Source organism: Schistocerca americana, unplaced genomic scaffold (genome assembly GCF_021461395.2).
Source record: "Schistocerca americana isolate TAMUIC-IGC-003095 unplaced genomic scaffold, iqSchAmer2.1 HiC_scaffold_22, whole genome shotgun sequence".
NCBI classification, from domain to species: domain Eukaryota; kingdom Metazoa; phylum Arthropoda; class Insecta; order Orthoptera; family Acrididae; genus Schistocerca; species Schistocerca americana.
The window spans coordinates 2,718,950-2,739,773 of NW_025725928.1; the positions used below are offsets into that span (position 1 = coordinate 2,718,950).

General features: G+C 37.4%; 1 protein-coding gene across 1 annotated transcript in view; it reads right to left on the bottom strand.

Annotated features, from left to right (window-relative positions):
- Positions 1-12,512, bottom strand: part of LOC124574489 (molybdenum cofactor biosynthesis protein 1-like) — a 150,818-nt gene extending 138,306 nt beyond the window's left edge. The window contains exons 1-2 of the mRNA XM_047131150.1: positions 12,379-12,512; positions 7,783-7,918 (exon numbers count right to left, since the gene is read on the bottom strand). Coding sequence (XP_046987106.1) covers positions 7,783-7,918; positions 12,379-12,512 — 270 coding nt within the window. The remainder of the gene's footprint in view (positions 1-7,782; positions 7,919-12,378) is intronic.
- Positions 12,513-20,824: the final 8,312 nt, after the last annotated feature.

Below are 20,824 nucleotides of genomic sequence, written 5' to 3' on the forward strand. Positions count from 1 at the left end.
GTAAGCGGAAGTTCTGGAAAATGGTAGGTGCCGCCACAACTAACTTCTGCTGTCGAATATATGTAGCGCTACACAGGCATGCTTTGCAGGCACAAAGATAAATACTGGCGCCAAACCCTCTGCATGAGTGTATTAAAAAAAAAAAAAAAGAAAAAGAAAAAGAAAAAGGGGTGGCAGACAAGTTTTTCCTCCGCCTCGAGTTTCGACCACTGCATTTTCATACATTATCCAACGAAGTAAATACAAATTCCGTATTGTGCACCTTTGAATGTAGCAGCATTTCAATGCACTACGAAAATCCGACTGGCAAGACTGTTTGGGATGTTTGTCAATATGGCCAACTCTACGTTCTGAATTTTTTCCTAACTGTGAGAAGAGATGGTTCCTTATAGGAACTTTTATGAATTGTGAATAGCATGCAGTATTCTCTTCACATAAGAATAATTAGAATATAAACATTTTGCCATGTATTCTTTCGTGTTTGCTGCTAACTCATTTAAATCCTGTCTGCCTAATAAACTACGATACTAGAGTGAGACAACAGCAAACACGGAAAAATATAGATATCATCCCATATTTATATTTGTATTATTCTAATGCCTAATAGTGATACAGTCAGAAATGAAGCACGGCAATTGACTAGATTTTTAAATCGAAGATGACTAATTTCAGTGCAGAATGTAATGTACTAACGAGGTGCCTGCAAAGATTTTCAAACGGAGAAAAATTTTCGCTAAACTCCCGTTCAGAATATCTTCTATCGTACGCTGTCTATTATTTGGTTCTTGTTGATCATTCTCAAAGAAAGCAGGAGTGTAGGTAACAGTAAATAGCAGTCTCTTGCCATTGTTTCGCTAACGAAGTACGCGAAAGAGGAAGGGTACCCGTATAATACGGACGGAGCGCCTGACGCATAGTAATGGCTACCTGGTAAAGCTTAACTACTGAGCTTACGACTCGAACCAAACTACTGTAGCTGTATCGTCATTCATTTGACCTAAATTGTGTCTCATATTACAATGGACCAACTTTGTTTCGATTTGGAGGTGCGGCCTAAAACTTTTCTCTCCCCTTGAATTTCAAGTCTCAAATTTCAGGTGCGGCTTAGATTCGGGAAAATTTTTTTTCCTGGATTTCGAGTCTCATTTTTCAGGTGCATCTTAGATTCTAGTAAATGTGGTACTAAGCAAAACAGGGTCCACTCAAGTCTCTAAAAATTGGTTTTATTTCATTCATAACAGGCTCAAGAAGATAATGCTTATGATATTTTGATAGTATATTTGACCACTTTCTTTTGCTTTTTGGTAAGCACACCTAAGAATCTACTCCTTTAGGGCAAAGTCCATGAACAGTGTGGTCATCTGTGGACAACTTATGAAAGTAGGTGGCCCATACAGCTTTCCTCATTGCTGTATCATCATTCAGAGGTGCAGTTTGTCTAATGGCCAGTCCTTAATACCTCTGAAGGAGGTCTATTTCAGTTTTTGTCAATCTGTCTCAGCCAGACAGAGATTTTCCATCAGATAGCAATTTTCCTTTCATTTCTCTTCTTAGCTTCCTCAATCTAGCACCCATCCTCTTTTGCACATGTCCACAACACTCCAGTTTTGTTACGAAGCTATCACCATAAACATTGAACTCATTAATTTTATTGAAAGCTTTAGATTCCCCATCACCTAGGTACTTTGTATATCTAAGGTTATGAACGGGCACTGACCTCTGAAATAATTTTAGAGCTCCATCACTCTCCATACCTCTACTGTAACCATCATAATTATTATAACACTGATGTTCAATATGTCCTTCAGTGTTAGTATGGCAGGTGTGGCAATAATTAGATAAGCACTCAACATCAAAAACTTTTCCATTCTCCACAGAAGTAGCACTTAAAACACCATTCAAGGAACGATGTCCTCGATGTTGCCATGTCCCATCAAGTGCAACAGCAATGTCCCTTGTTTCACTAATATTAACAGTTTTTTCTACTGCACATTTCATAGATGCTTTAGACACAACCGTCAAGGCACCTAAAAGTATTCTTATGTACTTGCTGAACCTACTGGGAGGAGGAAGATCAATCAAATGACAGAACGTTTGTGCAGCCTTTTTTTCCTTTTCCTATTGCACGCATTGCGTACACGAACTTCAAATTCACATCATATGAATTATGCACAATGTTCGAAGTCATTTTCGAGGTAGATTTATTACAGGATCTACACAGACCAACTAATTTTGGCGCTAAACCCTTCCTGCTACTTTGTTGTTCAGTTAGTTCCAGACAGCCTACACCATCACATTGTTTACATTTTTCCACTTCCTTTATCAAAGAAGATAAGATACCCACACCAACAACAACAAATCCACTACAAACAGCGTCATTTTTAACACAAAAATTTGAATCACCAGGAGGCGTGCCACATGTGAATTTCTTCACTGAAGAACTGACACGTAGGTTACTTTCAACAGTGTGGCTTGTTTTGTTTGTCAACTGGTTACCACAGAATTTCCTTTTATTGAATTTCTTGATGTGTGGCACACTAAAAAAATATGTATTTCCACAAATATATGTAGCACTTGGGAAACAAACGTTTATTAACATGTGAACAAACTGCTTCAGAACACAAAAGTAAATACTTGCAAAGGTAATCATTTACAGACGCTAGAAACCTGCACTGTTACCAACATATACAATGTATCATACATATAATCGCTGGAAACAGAAAGAAAGTGCACAGTTCTTTTCAAAATAATACTGGTTTCTGTAACAGAAATAAAGGGGGCATGGCAGTATACAAGGTGCGAATGTAAAGTAATGACACTGATGTGAAAAAAAATGTTGCTTACAGTTTTAGTCAATTTTCGTGTTGTCTCCTTCAAAGTTCCCTTCTGATTGCACACACTTTCTTTAGCACTTCTGCCATTGATGGTAACATTTCTGGAACTAATCTTCTGTAATATCCTCCAAGACCTTCGTCACAGCTCTTGGGACATCTTGTGTTATTTGAAAATGGTGTCCTTGACCGCCATTTTGACTCTTTCACAGAGAAAAAAGTTGCACGGAGCAATATTTGGTGAATAAGGTGGCTCTGGTAGTACCGAAATTTGTTTTGAGGTTAGAAATTACTGTACTGACAGAGCAGTATGGGATAGTGCATTATCGTGATGCAGAATCCAATTATCAGCAATGTTATTATTAGACGAACCGTTCCTCGATTGATGTGCAGTTCTCCTGCAATCATTTTCATGGATAAACTTCTATCAGATTTTACGAGTTCATGCACCCATCCGTGAGGTTGACAGTTGTCCACTGCAGTCTTCATCTTCAACATTTGTTCTGCCTTCACTAAACATTTTATGCCAATCAAAAACTTGAGCTTTTGACATAACCTCCTCTCCAAAAGCCTTCTTAAGCTTACCGTAAGTTGTCGTCGCGTTTTCACTCAATTTAACGCAAAAAGAAATGGCATACTGTTGCGCAATATTATGCAGTTCCATTTCTGTGATGAGAGACACTAACACGTGTTAACTTATTACAGCACAACTCGTGACTGAGCAGTTGCTTCAACATGCCGCTTGGACTAGAAGCGGCTTATAGACCAAGGTCACAGATATTGTGCCTACGCAAGCCTGCAGGGGTGCCACACCTTGCAAAGAAAATCAGTCTCATTACTTTATTGTCGCACCTCGTACATGACCGTAACTTTAAAATTTGGTATGTATAGGTCTTTTTTCATTTCAAACCCTACAGTGTATATATCAATGTAATCAGGAAAGACTATAGAATTTAATAAAGTCATTTAAAAAATTTTGATTTTTCCACCATTTATAAGTATCCTGTATCCTTAAGTGTTCGGCAGAGGATTCATCGAAAAGCCTTCAGACTATTTCTTTAACATTCCACTCTTCAACAGCACTGGGGAAAAATATCATTTAAATCTTTCTGTGGGAGCTCTGATTTCTCTTACTTTATCACGATAATAATTTCTCCCTATGTAGGTGGGTGCCAACAAAATATTTTGCCATTCAGAGGAAATTTCCTGAAAACATCTCATCATAACAAAAAACACCTTTGTTTTAATGACTGTCACCCCAACTTGTATATCATGTCAGGGTATACGCGGACAAGGAAAAAAAATTCCCAGTTTTCTCAGTCAAAAATACACTTTCTCCCAAGTGAAAACATACTTTTTCCCTGTTAACTGACGGTATATTTTCTCTTGGAACTGTATAACTTATAAGTCCTTTGATTATGGTTTTATACACGGGCGTAGAATGTCCTGGCGCTTTAGGGAAAAAAATAAAAAAAACACGCATTTTGGAAAGATCTTTGATGTGCAGCAACATGTATGCTGCATATTTTTGTATTAGGAAAGTATGAACTCGAATTCCACCAAACACCGCATGTTACTTTCCAAAGCATTGAAATTGAGATTGGGATGCGCTTTTGTAAGTTAGTCATAGCTCACTTCATGCGATTTCGCCAGCCGATCACAGCAGGTATTCAGAGCTTAGGACACGTGATGTAGTCAACCAACAGCAACATCACTGTTAAGTAGCGCGAACACACAAACAGAAAAAGTTAATGGTTCAAATTAATGTAAATAGTGTTGCTAAACGAAACGCAAAGCCTTCACATATAATATTGGTCTATCAGATTAATACGCTGCAAGAGAAGCTAAGCTTTCACATAAAATGTTGGTCTTTTATGCGCGTATTACAATTTAAGATGTATCACACAAAGGTGCCAGTAAAATTTTTAATAACGACATTAATGTCTGATCTTCCAGGCTCAAAATTCATCTAAATGGCTCATCATCAAAGAGTTGATTTTTAAATGAGAGTCAAACACTTTGTGATTTAAGAAATTCATCGTATATTATCTCACATAGTTCTGGTGTAACTGCTAGAATGGTACTTTGATGGTAACGATTTTCAACCCACCATTCGAAATATTTTCCCACGACCTGTTAGAAATAGGTTCGTATCTGCAGTTGCCAGAGAGCGCCAGATGACGGGCATCACTGCGCAAGCGCAGCTACGATGTCGTAGGGAGCCCGCATGTTCGTACGTGTGAAACAATAAAAGATATTACATTATGTAAGAAACAAGACATCAGAGGATACTCCAAGAGAATCAGAATTTCATGACCCATACTAAAATGTTCACATTTAAAGTGCAAATTTGTATGTCCAGAATCCCACGACCTGTTATTAAGCTTTTCTATGTGGTTTTTGGGATGTAAATTTTCTTGGAGTACCAGTACTGTCCTGTCTCATATTTGGTTCTTTATTATGGCGTAATGCCAAATAAGCTAGAAGTTGAAAATGTGCACTTGAAATGCAGCAAACACAGTGTGTGGAATTAAACACTTTGTCTCAATTATATTGTCTGCCTTAGTGGAAAAGATCAATGAAAGAAAATAACTTTGGCAAACCAACAAAAATAACTTCATTGTTCTAAAAGGCAATTAACGCTTGACTGTCAGAAAGATGGAAATAAAATAAAATCTGCTACTAATAACACAGTTTAGCCTTCCATAATTATGTGAATGTATTTTAATTCACTTGATAGCTCCCGGCCACAGAAATCTGTTTTGTCTTCATTTGACGTGGGAGCAGTAAATGAAGAGGAAACAGCAAAAACACTAAATGTAAAAATGGGTCACGTGGAGACTACACACTTCCCAACTGTAATTCAGACTGTTCTGCGCATCGGTCCCGGATCTCTAATATTTCCGAACCGGGGCAATACCCCGCCATCCCCTCGAGCGTTTGAGATAGGACGTTAAAAAAAATTTTATATATATATATATATATATATATATATATATATATATATATATATATATATATATATATATATATATAATGGAAGGAAACATTCCACGTGGGAAAAATTATACATAAAAACAAAGATGAGGTGACTTACCGAACAAAAGCGCTGGCAGGTCGATAGACACACAAACAAACACAAACATACACACAAAATTCAAGCTTTCGCAACAAACTGTTGCCTCATCAGGAAAGAGGGAAGGAGAAGGGAAGACGAAAGGAAGTGGGTTTTAGAGGAGAGGGTAAGGAGTCATTCCAATCCCGGGAGCGGAAAGACTTACCTCAGGGGGAAAAAAGGACGGGTATACACTCGCGCGCACACACACATATCCATCCACACATATACAGACACAAGCAGACATATTTAAAGACCACATATACAGACACAAGCAGACATATTTAAAGACCATTTTTTTGTGGGGGTGTTGTGAGGGTGACATGGTATTAGAAGGTGGAAAGTGTAACATGAGGTTGAAATGAAAATGAAAGATAAAAATATATGGGGAGAGATAAAGGTGAACTAGAAACTTAAAGTAGCTGCTAGCTGTGGACTGTACAACTCGCCCTTACTAGTATAGCGATCTGACCAAAAATTTTTTGTCAAAATTTCATTTTCTTGTATACACCGAGAACGTAATACGTAATCATTCTTACCTGTTATTCGTTTATTTCCACTCCTGTAATCTGAATCTATGGATTCCGCTAGTAATTACAACAACGCTCATCATTCGCAAACACAATCAACCACACAATCAGACAGCGGTTGGCATTCATCCGTTCAGCCTTACTTCGCTCAGCTCTGTCAGATTCCACTGACAGAGGAAACATGTACACTACGCACGCATTCACAAATCAACTTACGATTCATTCAAAATCAACTTAGAATGTGTTAAAAATGTTCAAAAACCGACAGGGATGAGTTTCAACGTAATATGAATAGTCGATAAACTAACAAACTAACGTGCGCTGGATGCGAGTCGCTTTGTGAAACAAGGTTTCCTCCCCCCCCCCTCAAGAATATGAATTTGCCCCCCCCTCCCTAGATTTGGACCTCCTGCGCATGTATAAATCTGGCAGCTTGGGCGCTCCAGTAAAATTTTTCCCAGCAGCATCTAGCTGCTTGCTGCGACTGCTTACACAGCCAACAATTTCTGTAGCCAGAAGTGGGAGAAGGTACTACTCAACTGTGCATGTGCATGATCGAGCTCGTAACTGTTAAAATGAATTTAATGTAAACAGTTGTGACGTCACGCTCAGCAGAGGCAATTTGCTGTTACAAAGCATTGCACAGTCTCCCTAAGGCCTTTGACGCATTTTACTGTTGGCGGACACTTGTATGAGCACCGTTTTGTTGCTGTATATGGTGCATTTCCCTTGAAATTTAAGTTTTATTTTCGTTTTTTCTCTTGTTCATGTTTTATTGCTGCAGTATTGAGACACAGAAATATCCTTTGTTAGAGTATTGGTTCTTACCAATCAAAATTACACAAATTTAACTGAAAACAAAAACAATGAAAAATTTCCCGGGTTTTTCCCCGGCTCTTCCGGGTCGTACACACCCTGCATGTCCATGGCGCACTCCCCCTTCTTAGCAATAAAACAACATAAGTTGCTCTTCTTTGAATGCTTTTTCATGTCCTCTGTCAACACTATCTGACAAAGATACCATAGCACACAGGGCCATAACTGTAGTTCAACAGTGTTTCAGTGAAAATTTTTTGTGTGTTTTCAGTTGTATCACCATCCACCATCTCCCTTCCAATTTAACAGTAAACACTGAAACACTATGTTATGCAGATAACAACCAACCTTAGGCTACAATTCCCCATTGGAAGTCACCGACATCAAAAGAAAAATTCAACTGAGAAAATTGAAAAATGATGCTAACGACTGTCTCTCAAATAATAATGTATCACAAAGTTGACCAAATATTAGTTTACCAGTTACTGACCACTAATTTGCTCGGTTCTTTGCCGTCAGGACCCTCTGGACCAAAGACACCTATTAGAACATACTTAAATGTTCCTTCTGGGTCGATATCCACATCAGGAACAGCGGCAAGCTTCTCCGCTGCTGTCATTAGTGTCCTGTTAAACAGGTGATAAAATTATTCCAGAAATATTTATATACAACAGGTGAGAGAAGAGTAGTGCTGCAGTCACAATGTAAACAATACAATTCTGCCTCTAGGATTTATACTGGAAAAAATGTTTCCTTCAGAGAAATAATGATCTAATATTTGGATTTTGAAACGCGTGCCTATTAAGTAAATACAAGCATTCTGTGGAAGATCGTACACCATCCAAACCATAAAACTATCAATTAATTGTATCCAAAGGGAAACATACTTGAGAAAGCAATAAAATTACAAAGAGAGACAACTGCATTCTCGTAGAAAGAATTCGCTGGGTGAATTCCTTCATGTTTGGTGGACTCAAAAATATTTTTTAAAAACATTTATTGGTTATCGTTTAGAAAGAGCAGCCATTTTTGTTTCAGGCTGCAAGCATTCTTACACTTTTATAAGCGTCTGTGGTTTTTTAAATTATTCGGTAATGGATTGCGCCAGACCTTTCATATAAGAGGTATTTATTTCAGCAGACACTGGACCATAAATTAAAACCATGATCACCCTGCTGAATGTATTAGGGAATACACTTTTAATGTCTCAAAGTTGTTGGTCGTAAATTTAAAAAACCCATTTTTAATACTATCTTTCCAAAGAGTAGTTTCTTAGCCTTAATACATTTTGTGGTATTACACTACTCAGTATAGATACTTTTTTTTTTTTTTAGAGAAACAATTATGACAAGCTTATACTTAAAAACACTTTAAAAACAAATGTTTTGAATTTTTTCATTCTTTGGTCTGCAAATCTTTGTTAATGGACCAGATATAAATCTGAAAATTACACATTTAATAGACCTTTATGATATCAAACTTCTGTATAAATTTCAACCTTGAGATTCCATGGACAAAAAAATTTCAAATACGAGTCAAAAATATGTTTCTTACTGTTTGCAATATCTGGGCTGATGGAAACAGTGTATAAATTACATAATTTAAAAATATCTAGGATAACTCTTTAAAAAATGAGACAATTCATTACATTATCCCGTTCTCAACTTATTTGTTTTTACTATGTTGTTTATTGAACAACAGAGATATTTCTTCACTCATGTTGGGCACAGGGTTAAATGTTCGCCTAGTCACAGTCATAAATTCCAGGGGAGAAGACAACTCCTTTAATGATTTTTAACGGGCCTCTCGAATTGATCCTTTTCAAATTTTTTAAACGGGGTTCTTGGTGCTGGTAAAATGTAACATCCACATCTTGGTTTTGACGAGCAATGTTACCAACTTTGGCAATCCACCACTGTTCGTCATAGACACAAGCCACTATGTCCTTACTTTGAAGTGTCAGTGGTACAAGTTTTCCACAGTGATGACGTTCACTATCAGAGGATGTTGATGTGAACTTACAGTTGAGCAAGTTGTATGACTAAGGTATAAAACAATGAAAAGATCAGGTGCCTTTAACCTTCTGACAAGTTTTGAATCTTTCCTCCAAGACATTGGCATAGAGTTCTCGTATTTCCTCACATTTAATGAAACATACGTAATCCCTTTTACCTATTCTTTATACAGAATGTGAACATTTCTTGACGTGTCCAGATTTGGTTCTCATAGGTCCGTTGCAGACTAGCTTTTGTGACAGCTCACTTTGTTGTACCCTTTATGCCATCACACTCACTCTTCCCAGGGCATGATGCAAAAAAGTGCTATTCTGCACCAAGCCAACGGTCTTTTTTTCTTGGAGAAAGGAGATATTAATATTTGTTTGCTTTTATATTGGCTTGCAGCACCATCAGAGAAGTTCATCAGCTTGTTTATGGAACTGTCGTGCTGTTTTACGTAGTTTGTTAACTGCAGGTGAAAAGCATGCACTGCTGTAGCTTTGTGCTCAAAGTAATCATTTGCAACACAAAAACTATGACTCTAGTTTATCTGGATCTTTATAACAGAACATAAATGGACAAACTGTGGCCTGTTTGTTTACCCAGTGGTGCCCTTGTATTTCACTTGAACAACAAAGGAATAGTTTTCAGAAAAGTCAGCAAGAACTATACATTCATCAACTGCCAAGGTTTGCTTTTGTCCTTCAGAAATTTATCCTGACTTTGGCAATTAAATGACACACTATTGAGTTTTCAAGGTTAGTAACCAACACTTAGAAAAACTATTCTCATTATTTTGAGACTCTATTGTTCAACTGCACACTTCAAGGGCTCATTATTAACTAAGTGTGAGTGAACAGATGTTGGTGGAAGGGGGATGACAACACACAGATTTGTACAGGCTTGTCTACATCTACATGGATACTCTGCAAATCATATTTAAGTGCCTAGCAGAGGGTTCATCGAACCACCTTCGCAGTTCTCTATTATTCCAATCTCGTATACAGCGCAGAAAGAAGGAACACCTATATCTTTCCGTTCGAGCTCTGATTTCCCTTATTCTATCGTGGTGATCGTTTCTTCCTATGTAGGTCAGTGTCAACAAAATATTTTCACATTCAGAGGAGAAAGTTGGTGATTGGAATTTTATGAGAAGATTCTGTTGCAACAAAAAATGCCTTTCTTTTAATTATGTCCAGCCCAAATCCATTATCATTTCTGTGACACTCTCTCTCATATTTCACAATAATACAAAATGTGCTGCCCTTCTTTGAACTTTTTCAATGTACTCTGTCAGTCCTATGTGGCAAGGATCCCACACCGCGCAGCAGAATTCTAAAAGAGGACGGACAAGCGTAGTGTAGGCAATCTCCTTCGTACTGCCAATAAATTGCCGTCTTTGATTACACTTCCCCACAATATTTTCTGTTTGTTACTTCCAATTTAAGTTTGATATCATGAAGATCCATTAAGTGTGTAATTTTCAGACTTTTATCTGCTCTCCTTACAAAGATATTGTAGGTCAAAGAATGAAAAAATTCAAAAAATCAATTTTTTAAAATAGTGTACATTTTGTGTAAGCTTCTCACTATAAGAAGTAGTTATACTGTATAGTGAAATAGCACAATAAATATTAAGGCTGAGAAATTACTCTTACTTTGGAAAAATACAATTAGGGTAGATAAAAAATCTACTCACCAAGTGGCAGCAGAACTCGCACATAAAAGACGGAAGAGGGGTGAAGGAAGAGAACTGGAGACGTCTAGGAAAATTGGTAGATATCGGGAAAGTCACCCAGAACAGCGGGTCAGAGGAGACTAACCGTAAGTAATGTCTTTCCTTCTCATCCCGTACGGTAAGTCTCCTCTGACCCGCGGTTCTGGGTGACTTAACCAATATCTACCCCTTTTCCTAGACCTCTCCAGTCTTTCTCCTTCACTCGATTACTTCCCCTTCCACCCTTCTGCCTGAAGAAGGAGCCACTGGCTCCAAAAGATTGCTAATTACAGCTGTCTTTTATGTATGTGTTCTGCCGCTGCTTGACGAGTAGAATTTTTATCTATTCAATTAAATAGTTTAAAGAATGAGCTTTTTTAGCTTGCAATCAACAAGTTTGAGCCATTAAAAGTAGGGCCTATATTAAGGAATACATTCAGCATGGTTATCATGGTTTTTAATTTATAGTCCAGTTAATGATTCTTATTTGAAATTTCTGGGGCAACTCAGTACTGAATAATTTATATAAAAACAGATGCCTGTAAAAGCAAAAAATAGCCACTGTTTCTAAATGTTGAGAATAAATTTTTTTTAAAAATGTCTTTAAACCCATTAAACATTCGGGAATTCATCCAGCAAATATCAATTTTTTTCTGAAATGACCGAGCGACTGGTTACTTTTTTCCCTGGCCCACTAGTCCTAGCTTACATAACAGAAATTTTGATTTTTATCAATACCAACTGTCTGCTTTCACCTATCACATCATCAAAATGCTGGACATAAATCACTCATCGAAATCAGCCACACACTGCAACGACAAGTAGCCCAAGTTACCTATGGTGTTGTAAGTTGCCACAAATCAGAAACTGCTGTGTTTCCAGTAGCAAAACATACTGTTGCAAAATTGGCAGCAAATGGGTAGCATCACGTTGTGGCACAGCAACCATAAAGCTTTGCTTTGTCTCAACGTCATAACCACCAAAGACCCATTGCTCTCGCACCTATGACTTCGATGGTGCTGACGAAGCAGCTCTCGTCTATTTCAACAGTATGGCCAGGGCCGCCCAAAACTATTGGCTCAATTAAGAAATATTCATGGCAGATATCTCTACAAAATTGGCACCAATCGAACACAGTGTGCTCACTGCCAATTTTGAGCTCCCTTATTAAAAACTTTTGCCTACTGAGTTCGAAAACCCACATGTAAGACAGTTGCACAATTTTAGAAATGTCTAAATGACTGCCAGCAAAAAATGACATTTTCCTGACTGAACATTTCTTTCTACAGTCCCTGCCAATGGAGCAGCTCCAAATTTCGCCATCTTTCCCTGTAGTTTTCTCCAGCTTCATCTCGTTGTATCCAACACAATACCTATTTTCACACACCATATCGTTCTTCATAAGACCTTGTTGCCTAGCCCATTGTATTGAGCTTCGGGTGTTCTCCATAACATGGTATAAATCTTCCATTACCAAATTGCTCAAATCTGGAAAATTTCTCGCCATTTTGGCACACGCAGTAATATAAGATACTTCAAAACGGACAGCCTCAACAGAAAAATATAGGTTGTTGGGCGCACTGATCAAGATGCATAACTGTGAGCAACAGGGACAAATACCATATGCAACAATATGCAAAGCCAACAACAGCTATCATGGTAAGGATGTATGAAACTGTCAGCATTACCTATGGCTAAAGAACTCTGTGAAGAAATATATTAAAATGTCTGCAGCATATTGGCATAGCAACATGAATAAGCTGGTGAAAGCAGACAGTTAATTAATCTTCCCCCCCCCCCCCCCCCCCCCCCACCTCCATATGAAAATAAGTACTTTTTTGGTATTCCGTGCATATATATGCTTATATCTTAAGAATATGTGTTTGCTTCAAAAATAGGTATTTTTCTCATGATCAGTGCATGTACCCCCTAAACTGCGTAAGTGCCATTTTCGTTATTGCAGATGTTCGTTTTTTGGTATTGTGGGCTTGGTTTGAGCTATATAGGTCGAGTGAACTGTACGATTCCTGCTGGCTTTGTGGCTGTAGCATTATGTCGTAGGGTGAGACTTTTTTTAGGGGTGATGTGATGTGATGTTTTGTATTGTTAAAATTAGGTTGTCCTTGCGCTAGACCCCCTATTTCCCGCGGTTGTTCTGTAGTTTCATTTTATCATTGAAGTAAGATTACTTTCACTGTTTCTATTTTCTCGATCCCTTTACAAACGCAACCACAAATCACATGGAGTCAGTCTGGCAAAAAGCTAAAGAAAAAAATCCTATAAGGCCTTTCAGAACTCACTGTGCTATGCTGAATAACTACCTGGCGGAATTTCTCTGGTGTCAACGTTTTGGGGAAAACCCATTCCACAATTTTGTTATTAATTCCACCTTTCTAGAAGAGAGAGAGAGAGAGAGAGAGAGAGAGAGAGAGAGAGAGAGAGAGAGGAGAAAAAAAAAAAATTAAATTCCGTGCATACATATGCAATATGTCATTTTTGATACAAAAAAAATTTTTTGAGACAGTTAACTGATTTTTTTCTTTGCATCCAAATGAAAAATAAGTACTTTATTGGTGAAGAGCGCGTCAGATATGACTGTAACACTCAAGTTTTGAAATAAAAAAATTTTTGGCATTCAGCGCATATATATGCTTATATCTTCAGAAATACATGTTTCCTTCAAAAATAGGTACTTTTCTCATGATCAGCGCATGTACTCCCTAGACTGCCTAAGTGCTACGAAAAGCAGAATCAGATGTTTCCCTCGACCTCTACAGCTGAAAGGAAGCCCAGATAGCAAGGAACCAATACAGCTGAAAGGAAGCCCAGATACCAAGGAACCAATAGCTACAACCTGAAGAGTGGAATCAGACATTTCCCTTGACCTATGTAGCTCAAATGCAGCTCTAAATACTTACCAGCAATAATAATAATAATAATAATAATAATAATAATAATAATAATGAAAACAATGTAAACTTCACACACCAACATAACTCAAAAAACACCACAAAAACCAAAACCTTCAACAACTCGAAAACGCAAAAACCTGTATATACACCAGATCAATTAAAACCAACCAAAGTACGATAAATGTAAAACAGACAGAACATCAGAATTACTACAGATTAAAACCAAAATAAAAGTTTATTACCAACAAAAGCATGCAACAAAATCACCTAGGTTGACCGCCGCTACCAGTACACACACACACACACACACACACACACACAAAACTAATCAAACCTAACAAAATGCCACACACATAAAAAACCATCACTGAAAAATGAAGATTTCCAAACCCACATTGCAGCACTGGCTACCCAGACTCAAATAAACCCATGTTACCATAGTGATAATGAACCCAATATCACATGTTAAACTCAACAAACACAAACCAATTCAAAAACACAGACACAACACCATTATGTCATGGGTCAAAGGAGACAGGTGGAATAGAACACTTCCAATGGCCCCTTAACTTAGTTCCTACCTCACGCAGACAGACAGGATGTGAGGACAAGAATGAATAGTTCTGAAAAATAAGATTAGTGTTTCACTTTTAAAAGTGTTAATCAGCAGTAGGGCCTCCTGGGATCTTGCTTACTTGACTATCAGTAGTGACCAGCCATACTGTTTCTTTATAAAACAATTCCTTAATAACTTCATTGTTTAATATTTGGATTCTTGCACTGATGTCACCTCACGTGTAAGATTGTTCCCCCTATTGTTATCTAGACAACAAACTTGAACTCTAAGACATGATATCACAGTACATAAAATGATTTTTACATGTTAGTCTGAGAACGTGGACAGTGACCAAGAAGGCATACCCTAAAATTGCACTTACTTTAAGTTTTCAAAATGTCACAACCCCTTTCTTCTGTCATTTATCACTCTTTAACCTCTGGCAACAATCTGTTAATATAAAAACTGCACTGTTTTTAGGGTTCATGTTAAACCACAGACCTCTCTATAACTGACTGGTTGGAGAAAGGCAAGACAAAGAACTGGTTATGAATTGTTGTGTCCAAATCAATCTTTGAAATGCCAAAAACAGGATTAGTTAAAAATGTGATACCAAGCTTATGAACGACAACACCCTTAACGTGGTGGAGATATAAGACACAGAACTGATCAACTGCTCACCTAACTAATAACACGTAAATGTTAGCGAAATAAAATGCTAGGGACTAACAGGATCTCTGTGAGAAAAGGTAGTTTTGGGCCCAGGATGTTCTTTCTATTAGTCCTTCAAATATATTAAAAACTTGAAAATACCAGACCCCAATTCGAAAATGGAGCCTCACATAGGTACTTAAATGTATCTATGGAATGACCTACCAACCCAACCTATCCTAGATATATGTTTACACCAGTCTACAGATCAGCCTGTCAATGTAAATGAACACATATATACATCTTGTATGTCACAAGCATTCCCCCAGTCGAACACAATCTCCAGTAGGCCTAGACTTAAAGTACACCTAGCAAACAATACAGTCTAAGCTACCAGCCACAAAAAATAAACTTCATATTATGATCAAAACACACACTCAAAATATTTCACTGAAACAAACGAAATATCCTAGATGCCATATCACATCACATTTCATATAGGCTACCTATGGCTCATGTTGTTCACTGGACTCCAAACACGTTTATTTTTTCACACACAAGCATTTATTGCTTAGTCCAGTTTCTTGAATAAGTATCATGAGGCTATCGTGGTTAAGTTTGTCAAATTAACTCCCAAAAACATCTTTTTGATAGCAATATTCTTGAATACTGGTTGTTTCTCAGATTCCACACCCCCTTCGGAATACCAGCTTGGTGCTTTCTGGGGTTTAGATATTAGCTACACAGTCATAGTTATGCTACCAAGACCTTGTAATGGATCTGGGAGATGTTATTTTTTTACCGTATTTGTCGATACCGAATTGTAAATGTTTTCTTATATTTTTGTCAGAATTTATTATAATTTGTCTTATTATATGTTAATTTACTTCTGTTTTTGAGAGTAAAAGCATATTGATTACTATTAGAAAATGTATCCACAGTCTAATATAACAGTCGCGACACTCACTGCTGTAAAAATTGTTGCCGTTTGACAGATGGAGCGACACTAGCGCTCCAAGTGGCAGGTGAGGTGAACGTCAGATGCGTCGTAAGCATAATGTTTGTTTGCATCCACTTCCTTCTTCATTTCCGAATTATTTGAGTTATTTTCTTGGCTCCAAGGGTTTGTGTGGTACCAGAAGGCATATATGTTACTAAAAATGATTCTAAAAAAAGCGCAAGTAAGGACAAAAATCATGAATAGAGTGGCAAGCTACAACACATTCGTGAAGAAACACTTTTGACATTGGACAGAATTGCAGCTTACCACGTTGATCTCAAAAGATTATAAACACACAGATTCACATGTAGGAAGCACATACATGTACCTCTACATGCAAAAACGACCGACAGCTCGTTTATCGTACTGTAGGCCTACTGCGTTTGTCATTTTCGCCCGTTGCCACAAGTACGACCTTCATCTTTATATTATTCTAAGTGACACAAGCAACTGCAAAATAGTGGGAGAAATATGCTAAAAACATTATAATGAGCTGATTACACTACATTTCAAGAAAAACCAAATATTTGAATAATTTTCAATCAATCAGTCAGTGCACAAGGTGCTGACAAAATAATGTCATCACACGAAAGAAGCAAGGAAAATTAGGTGACTAACAACAGAAGTGAACGAAATACATACCAAAGAAATCAGCAGCCCAAATGAGCCAACTACTTCAGTTTCTTATTTGCTTTCTTGTTGTTAGAAACTAAGTCTTGATTCCAATATTTGAGCCGGTAAACAAGTCTCACTTTAACAAATATCTTGATTAACATCAGCTTAGTTTCTTCACAACATCCAGGGGGAAAACTTGGGACAGCCAGCAACAAGTTTACATATAATTCACCACAGTTTTTCTTGTGAGAATGTTCATCAAAAACTGATGCCATCTGATTTTCACAATCCCTCAAAAATAAACAAATATTTTCACTGCAAATAACCAAGCTTCAAAACTGTCTTCGTAACTTTTGAAATGGCAATAAAATTTGTCATTTGCATCTAAGTCCTGGCTGTTGTCTACAAGTAGATTCCTGCACTTGACACAATTATGTAAAGAAAAAAGTTTCTTCAACATGTAACCAAACACATATCTCATACTGTTTTGTTCTTCAAGGTCTGCTGGAACTTCCACATTTGGTAGCTTTGTTGCAGAACTTGTATCAGTACTGCATAACAACTGAGAGACCTTTAATGTTTGAGCAGATTTCATGTCCAGTATTGCCTGACCCCAGTCAATTCCTTCACAATTACTGCTTGGCACATTAGAGGAATTTATCAGTTTGCTTAGTGTACAGTTGTTAAATGCAGCACAAAACTGCCTTGGAAATGGGTTGCTGCAAAAACCACCTCTCTGCCTCATAGTTGAAAAAAAGTTTTCCAATGTGTCTTGGTTAATTTTACGTGAGAATAAGTACAATTTTGTTCCAGTCAGTACCTCGGCAGCAAGCATTTCCAAAGCACATATATTGCTTAGAAGCCCCTTTACACATGTTATCCTCAGGGAGTAATCTTTTCCATCAGAGCCTACAAATTTCCAAGAGTGAATCCATGGCTTCATCACATGTAGAACATCCAGATGCTCTGAATCACTCCTAATACAGTTTCTTAGATGCACAGGCCCTTTCACACTGTATGTATTAAAGAAATCAAAAATGTCATTAACTTTCTGACAAAAGTCTGAAGTGCCAGTTGCAGATAATGGCATACTACCACAAAATACAAGTGTGTCAACACCAGCTGCCACTGTGTGGCTTAACACACGAACTGCAGTACCCACTTTCATTTTTGAAAAAGCTGGCAGTTTGACAGCTTTTTTAGTCAGCTTCGGAGCTAACTTGTATTTCCTGTGCAAGTCATTTGAATAGAGCTGAGAAATGTCCTTCCAAGAAGCAGTACCAACCAAACCATCATTTGATGTATGAATTATGCCATACCTAAATAGGTTGTTTCTGATGCTCTTAAACAAACGTGGGGTATTATAGAAGAAATAGATCTTCTGCTCCTCATATACCAAACTTGGATTGTCTTGTGTAATTCCCAGTCTCTTTCTACAGCCCACAAAATTTGAACCCTGATCAGTCACACAGGTCTTTACAACCAAGCCAATTTCCTTAAGTGTCTTGAGTACTTCATAAAATATAGCAGTCAAATGCATAGCTCCCACTGTTCCTTTACAAAAACAGTACAGCAATGGTTGTTTGAAACATGAAAAAATGCCACTAATCATTATCACCAACACACTGTTCGCAATTTTAGCTGTGCCTCATATGTCAAATTTGCCATTAGAGACATTTCATCCAATGACATATTCACAAGTTTATCAATATAAGAAAAATGTTGCACCTTTTGCTTTAAAAGATGGAATATATAGTCACTTATCCCACATTTTATTTGCATGCCTTCCACATACCTTTGTAATGTACGCACTGATGGAAGCATAAAACATTCTGACAAAAACCTGTATGCCTGAGTGCTGTAATATAATAAATTTAGAGGAAACAGATTATTTTCGTCTTTCCATCTTGCAGCACGTTTTTCTCTCAATGGCATGGTAATCTGGCTTACCAACAAGTCAACGGCACTTTTTTTAAATATCGGGATACTACAGTCTTTAACATTCGTTTGTCCTTGTTCACTTGCTCCTTCTGATACAGTTTCTGTCGCTGTCTGTAGGCACTTTCCTTGTCCCGTAATAGTTTCGCTCAAAGTCTAGCGATTTGCACATTCTGACACTTCACACGCTTTTGTAAGACACGAACAGCTGCACTTAATCTAACCACTTCATCGTCAAAGCAAGTCTGTGTTGACGATTCACACGAATCTGGCACTGATACATGCAGAGTTGAACCGGCTGCTTCTGTGTCATAGGACTGTTTTACTGCTTTAGATTGACTGTCGAATCTTTGTGGCAGTTTCCTCTTCATCGTCAGCTGAGGTGGCTTATTTGGAATGTCAAACAGTGTGGGTACTGCATTCCACACGAGTCTGTTGTTGTCTGCGTTCATGAACTGGTTTTGTTCGAAATGTGGCGAACAAAACCTAATATTATTATACAGGTACACTAGTTCTTTCTTAATGAGGCCTTCTCGCCTGCTATTAACAAGCCATTTTCTGCTCCTAAAACGAAACATTCATCATTTATACACATATAGTTTGCAAGTGAATCCTGACGATACAGTTTAGTAACATGATGGTATATACCTCTCAGGATCCTTAGGAAACCTAAAAAAAGACAGCTGTGGTGTCTTCTTCCTGTTGTTAGTGCAATTTATTGCGCTACAAACGCTCCCGCCAGTAAAAGCCATTGTATAAATCGAAATAAACAACCACTATTCTCTTTCACGATCGCGGCGAATTCACAGTGTAACGCAGCAGCCTCTTGGGGCGCTGCTGGCAACAAAATCGAGGCGAAGTGTCGCTACTGTTATGATGTATCGAAGAATAGCAAAGAGACTGATTACAAGTGGAAACTTGTGAATTGTGTAAAATATCTTTGACGTTGGAGTCGTCTTTGACTATTGTTTTGGTGTGTGTTGACGGAAGAACAATGTGAAGGTCGCCGTCATAAATAATTTTGAATTATATTACTATTATTTTTGTATTAACTAAAAAGAAGAAACTACATTTGAAGAAACTGTATTTGAAACACCAAAATGAGAGAAACACGTTGAACCACGTCTTTTCTGCAGCCGACAACGATGCATTGTGGAATCATACTTAGACAACTGAAGCCAAGACTAATATCGCCTTGCAAACGTCTAACGGAAAAGGTACTGTCACGAAATATGGCAAATTTAAGTAAATAAAAAATAGTGATCATATTTTCAACTTGTGTCTTAGCCGGGATGCCATATTTCAACTGGGGACTGTAGCCGGGATATTGTGTTCACGAGATTTTCAACAGTGCTACGAGGAAGAACAGTTTTGTGTGTTAATACCTGTTTCTTCAGAATGTGTGTTACAGTGTTTGTGTTCATCGGGAAGTAAAAGTTTTGGAGAAGAAATGTTTCGGCAAAAAATATAATTTTCGACAGAAGAAAATACTTCAAGAATTTTGGTCAACAATCACATGGATGGAAAACGTGGTTTTGCAACAGTAGAAGAGTGTTCCAGATAAGTCACGAAAACCTCGTATTTTGTTAATACAATATTTTTATCTTGTTTTATATTGTTGTGTATAAATTTTTGTTCTTCACAATGACTTATGAGTTTTTCGAGAGTATTGTGCCTAAAGTAGAAAGTAGTAATTTAATAGACTTCGAACATCAGGACAGGTCAAATCAAAGAGAAAGAACCGATCAATTTGATTTAAAAAGTTTTCTTGTAAATTTCACGAAAGAAATTAAACAATCAGTTGACGACAATAAGACTTACTGGGATGAAAAAATTGATAACATTTTGTTGCAAGTCCAAGCAGTCAATACCCAAGTGGGTGAGCTTTCGAACAGAGTTGGCAGTGTTGAGGAAAAAATTGAATCTGTGGAAGCAAAAGTAAATGAAATTGATGCTAAATTGAGCGGTGAAATTAATACTGTAAAAAATGACTTACTGGTAGATAGGGAACGAAATTTAATGTATTTTAATGAGATAAAAGGGGATATTAAAAATTTGGATGAGAATACAAAAAGTTTGACAATCGTTTGGTTACTCTAGAAGAAAAAGTAGAATGCAATGATTTAGAAAACAAAAAATCTGTCAAA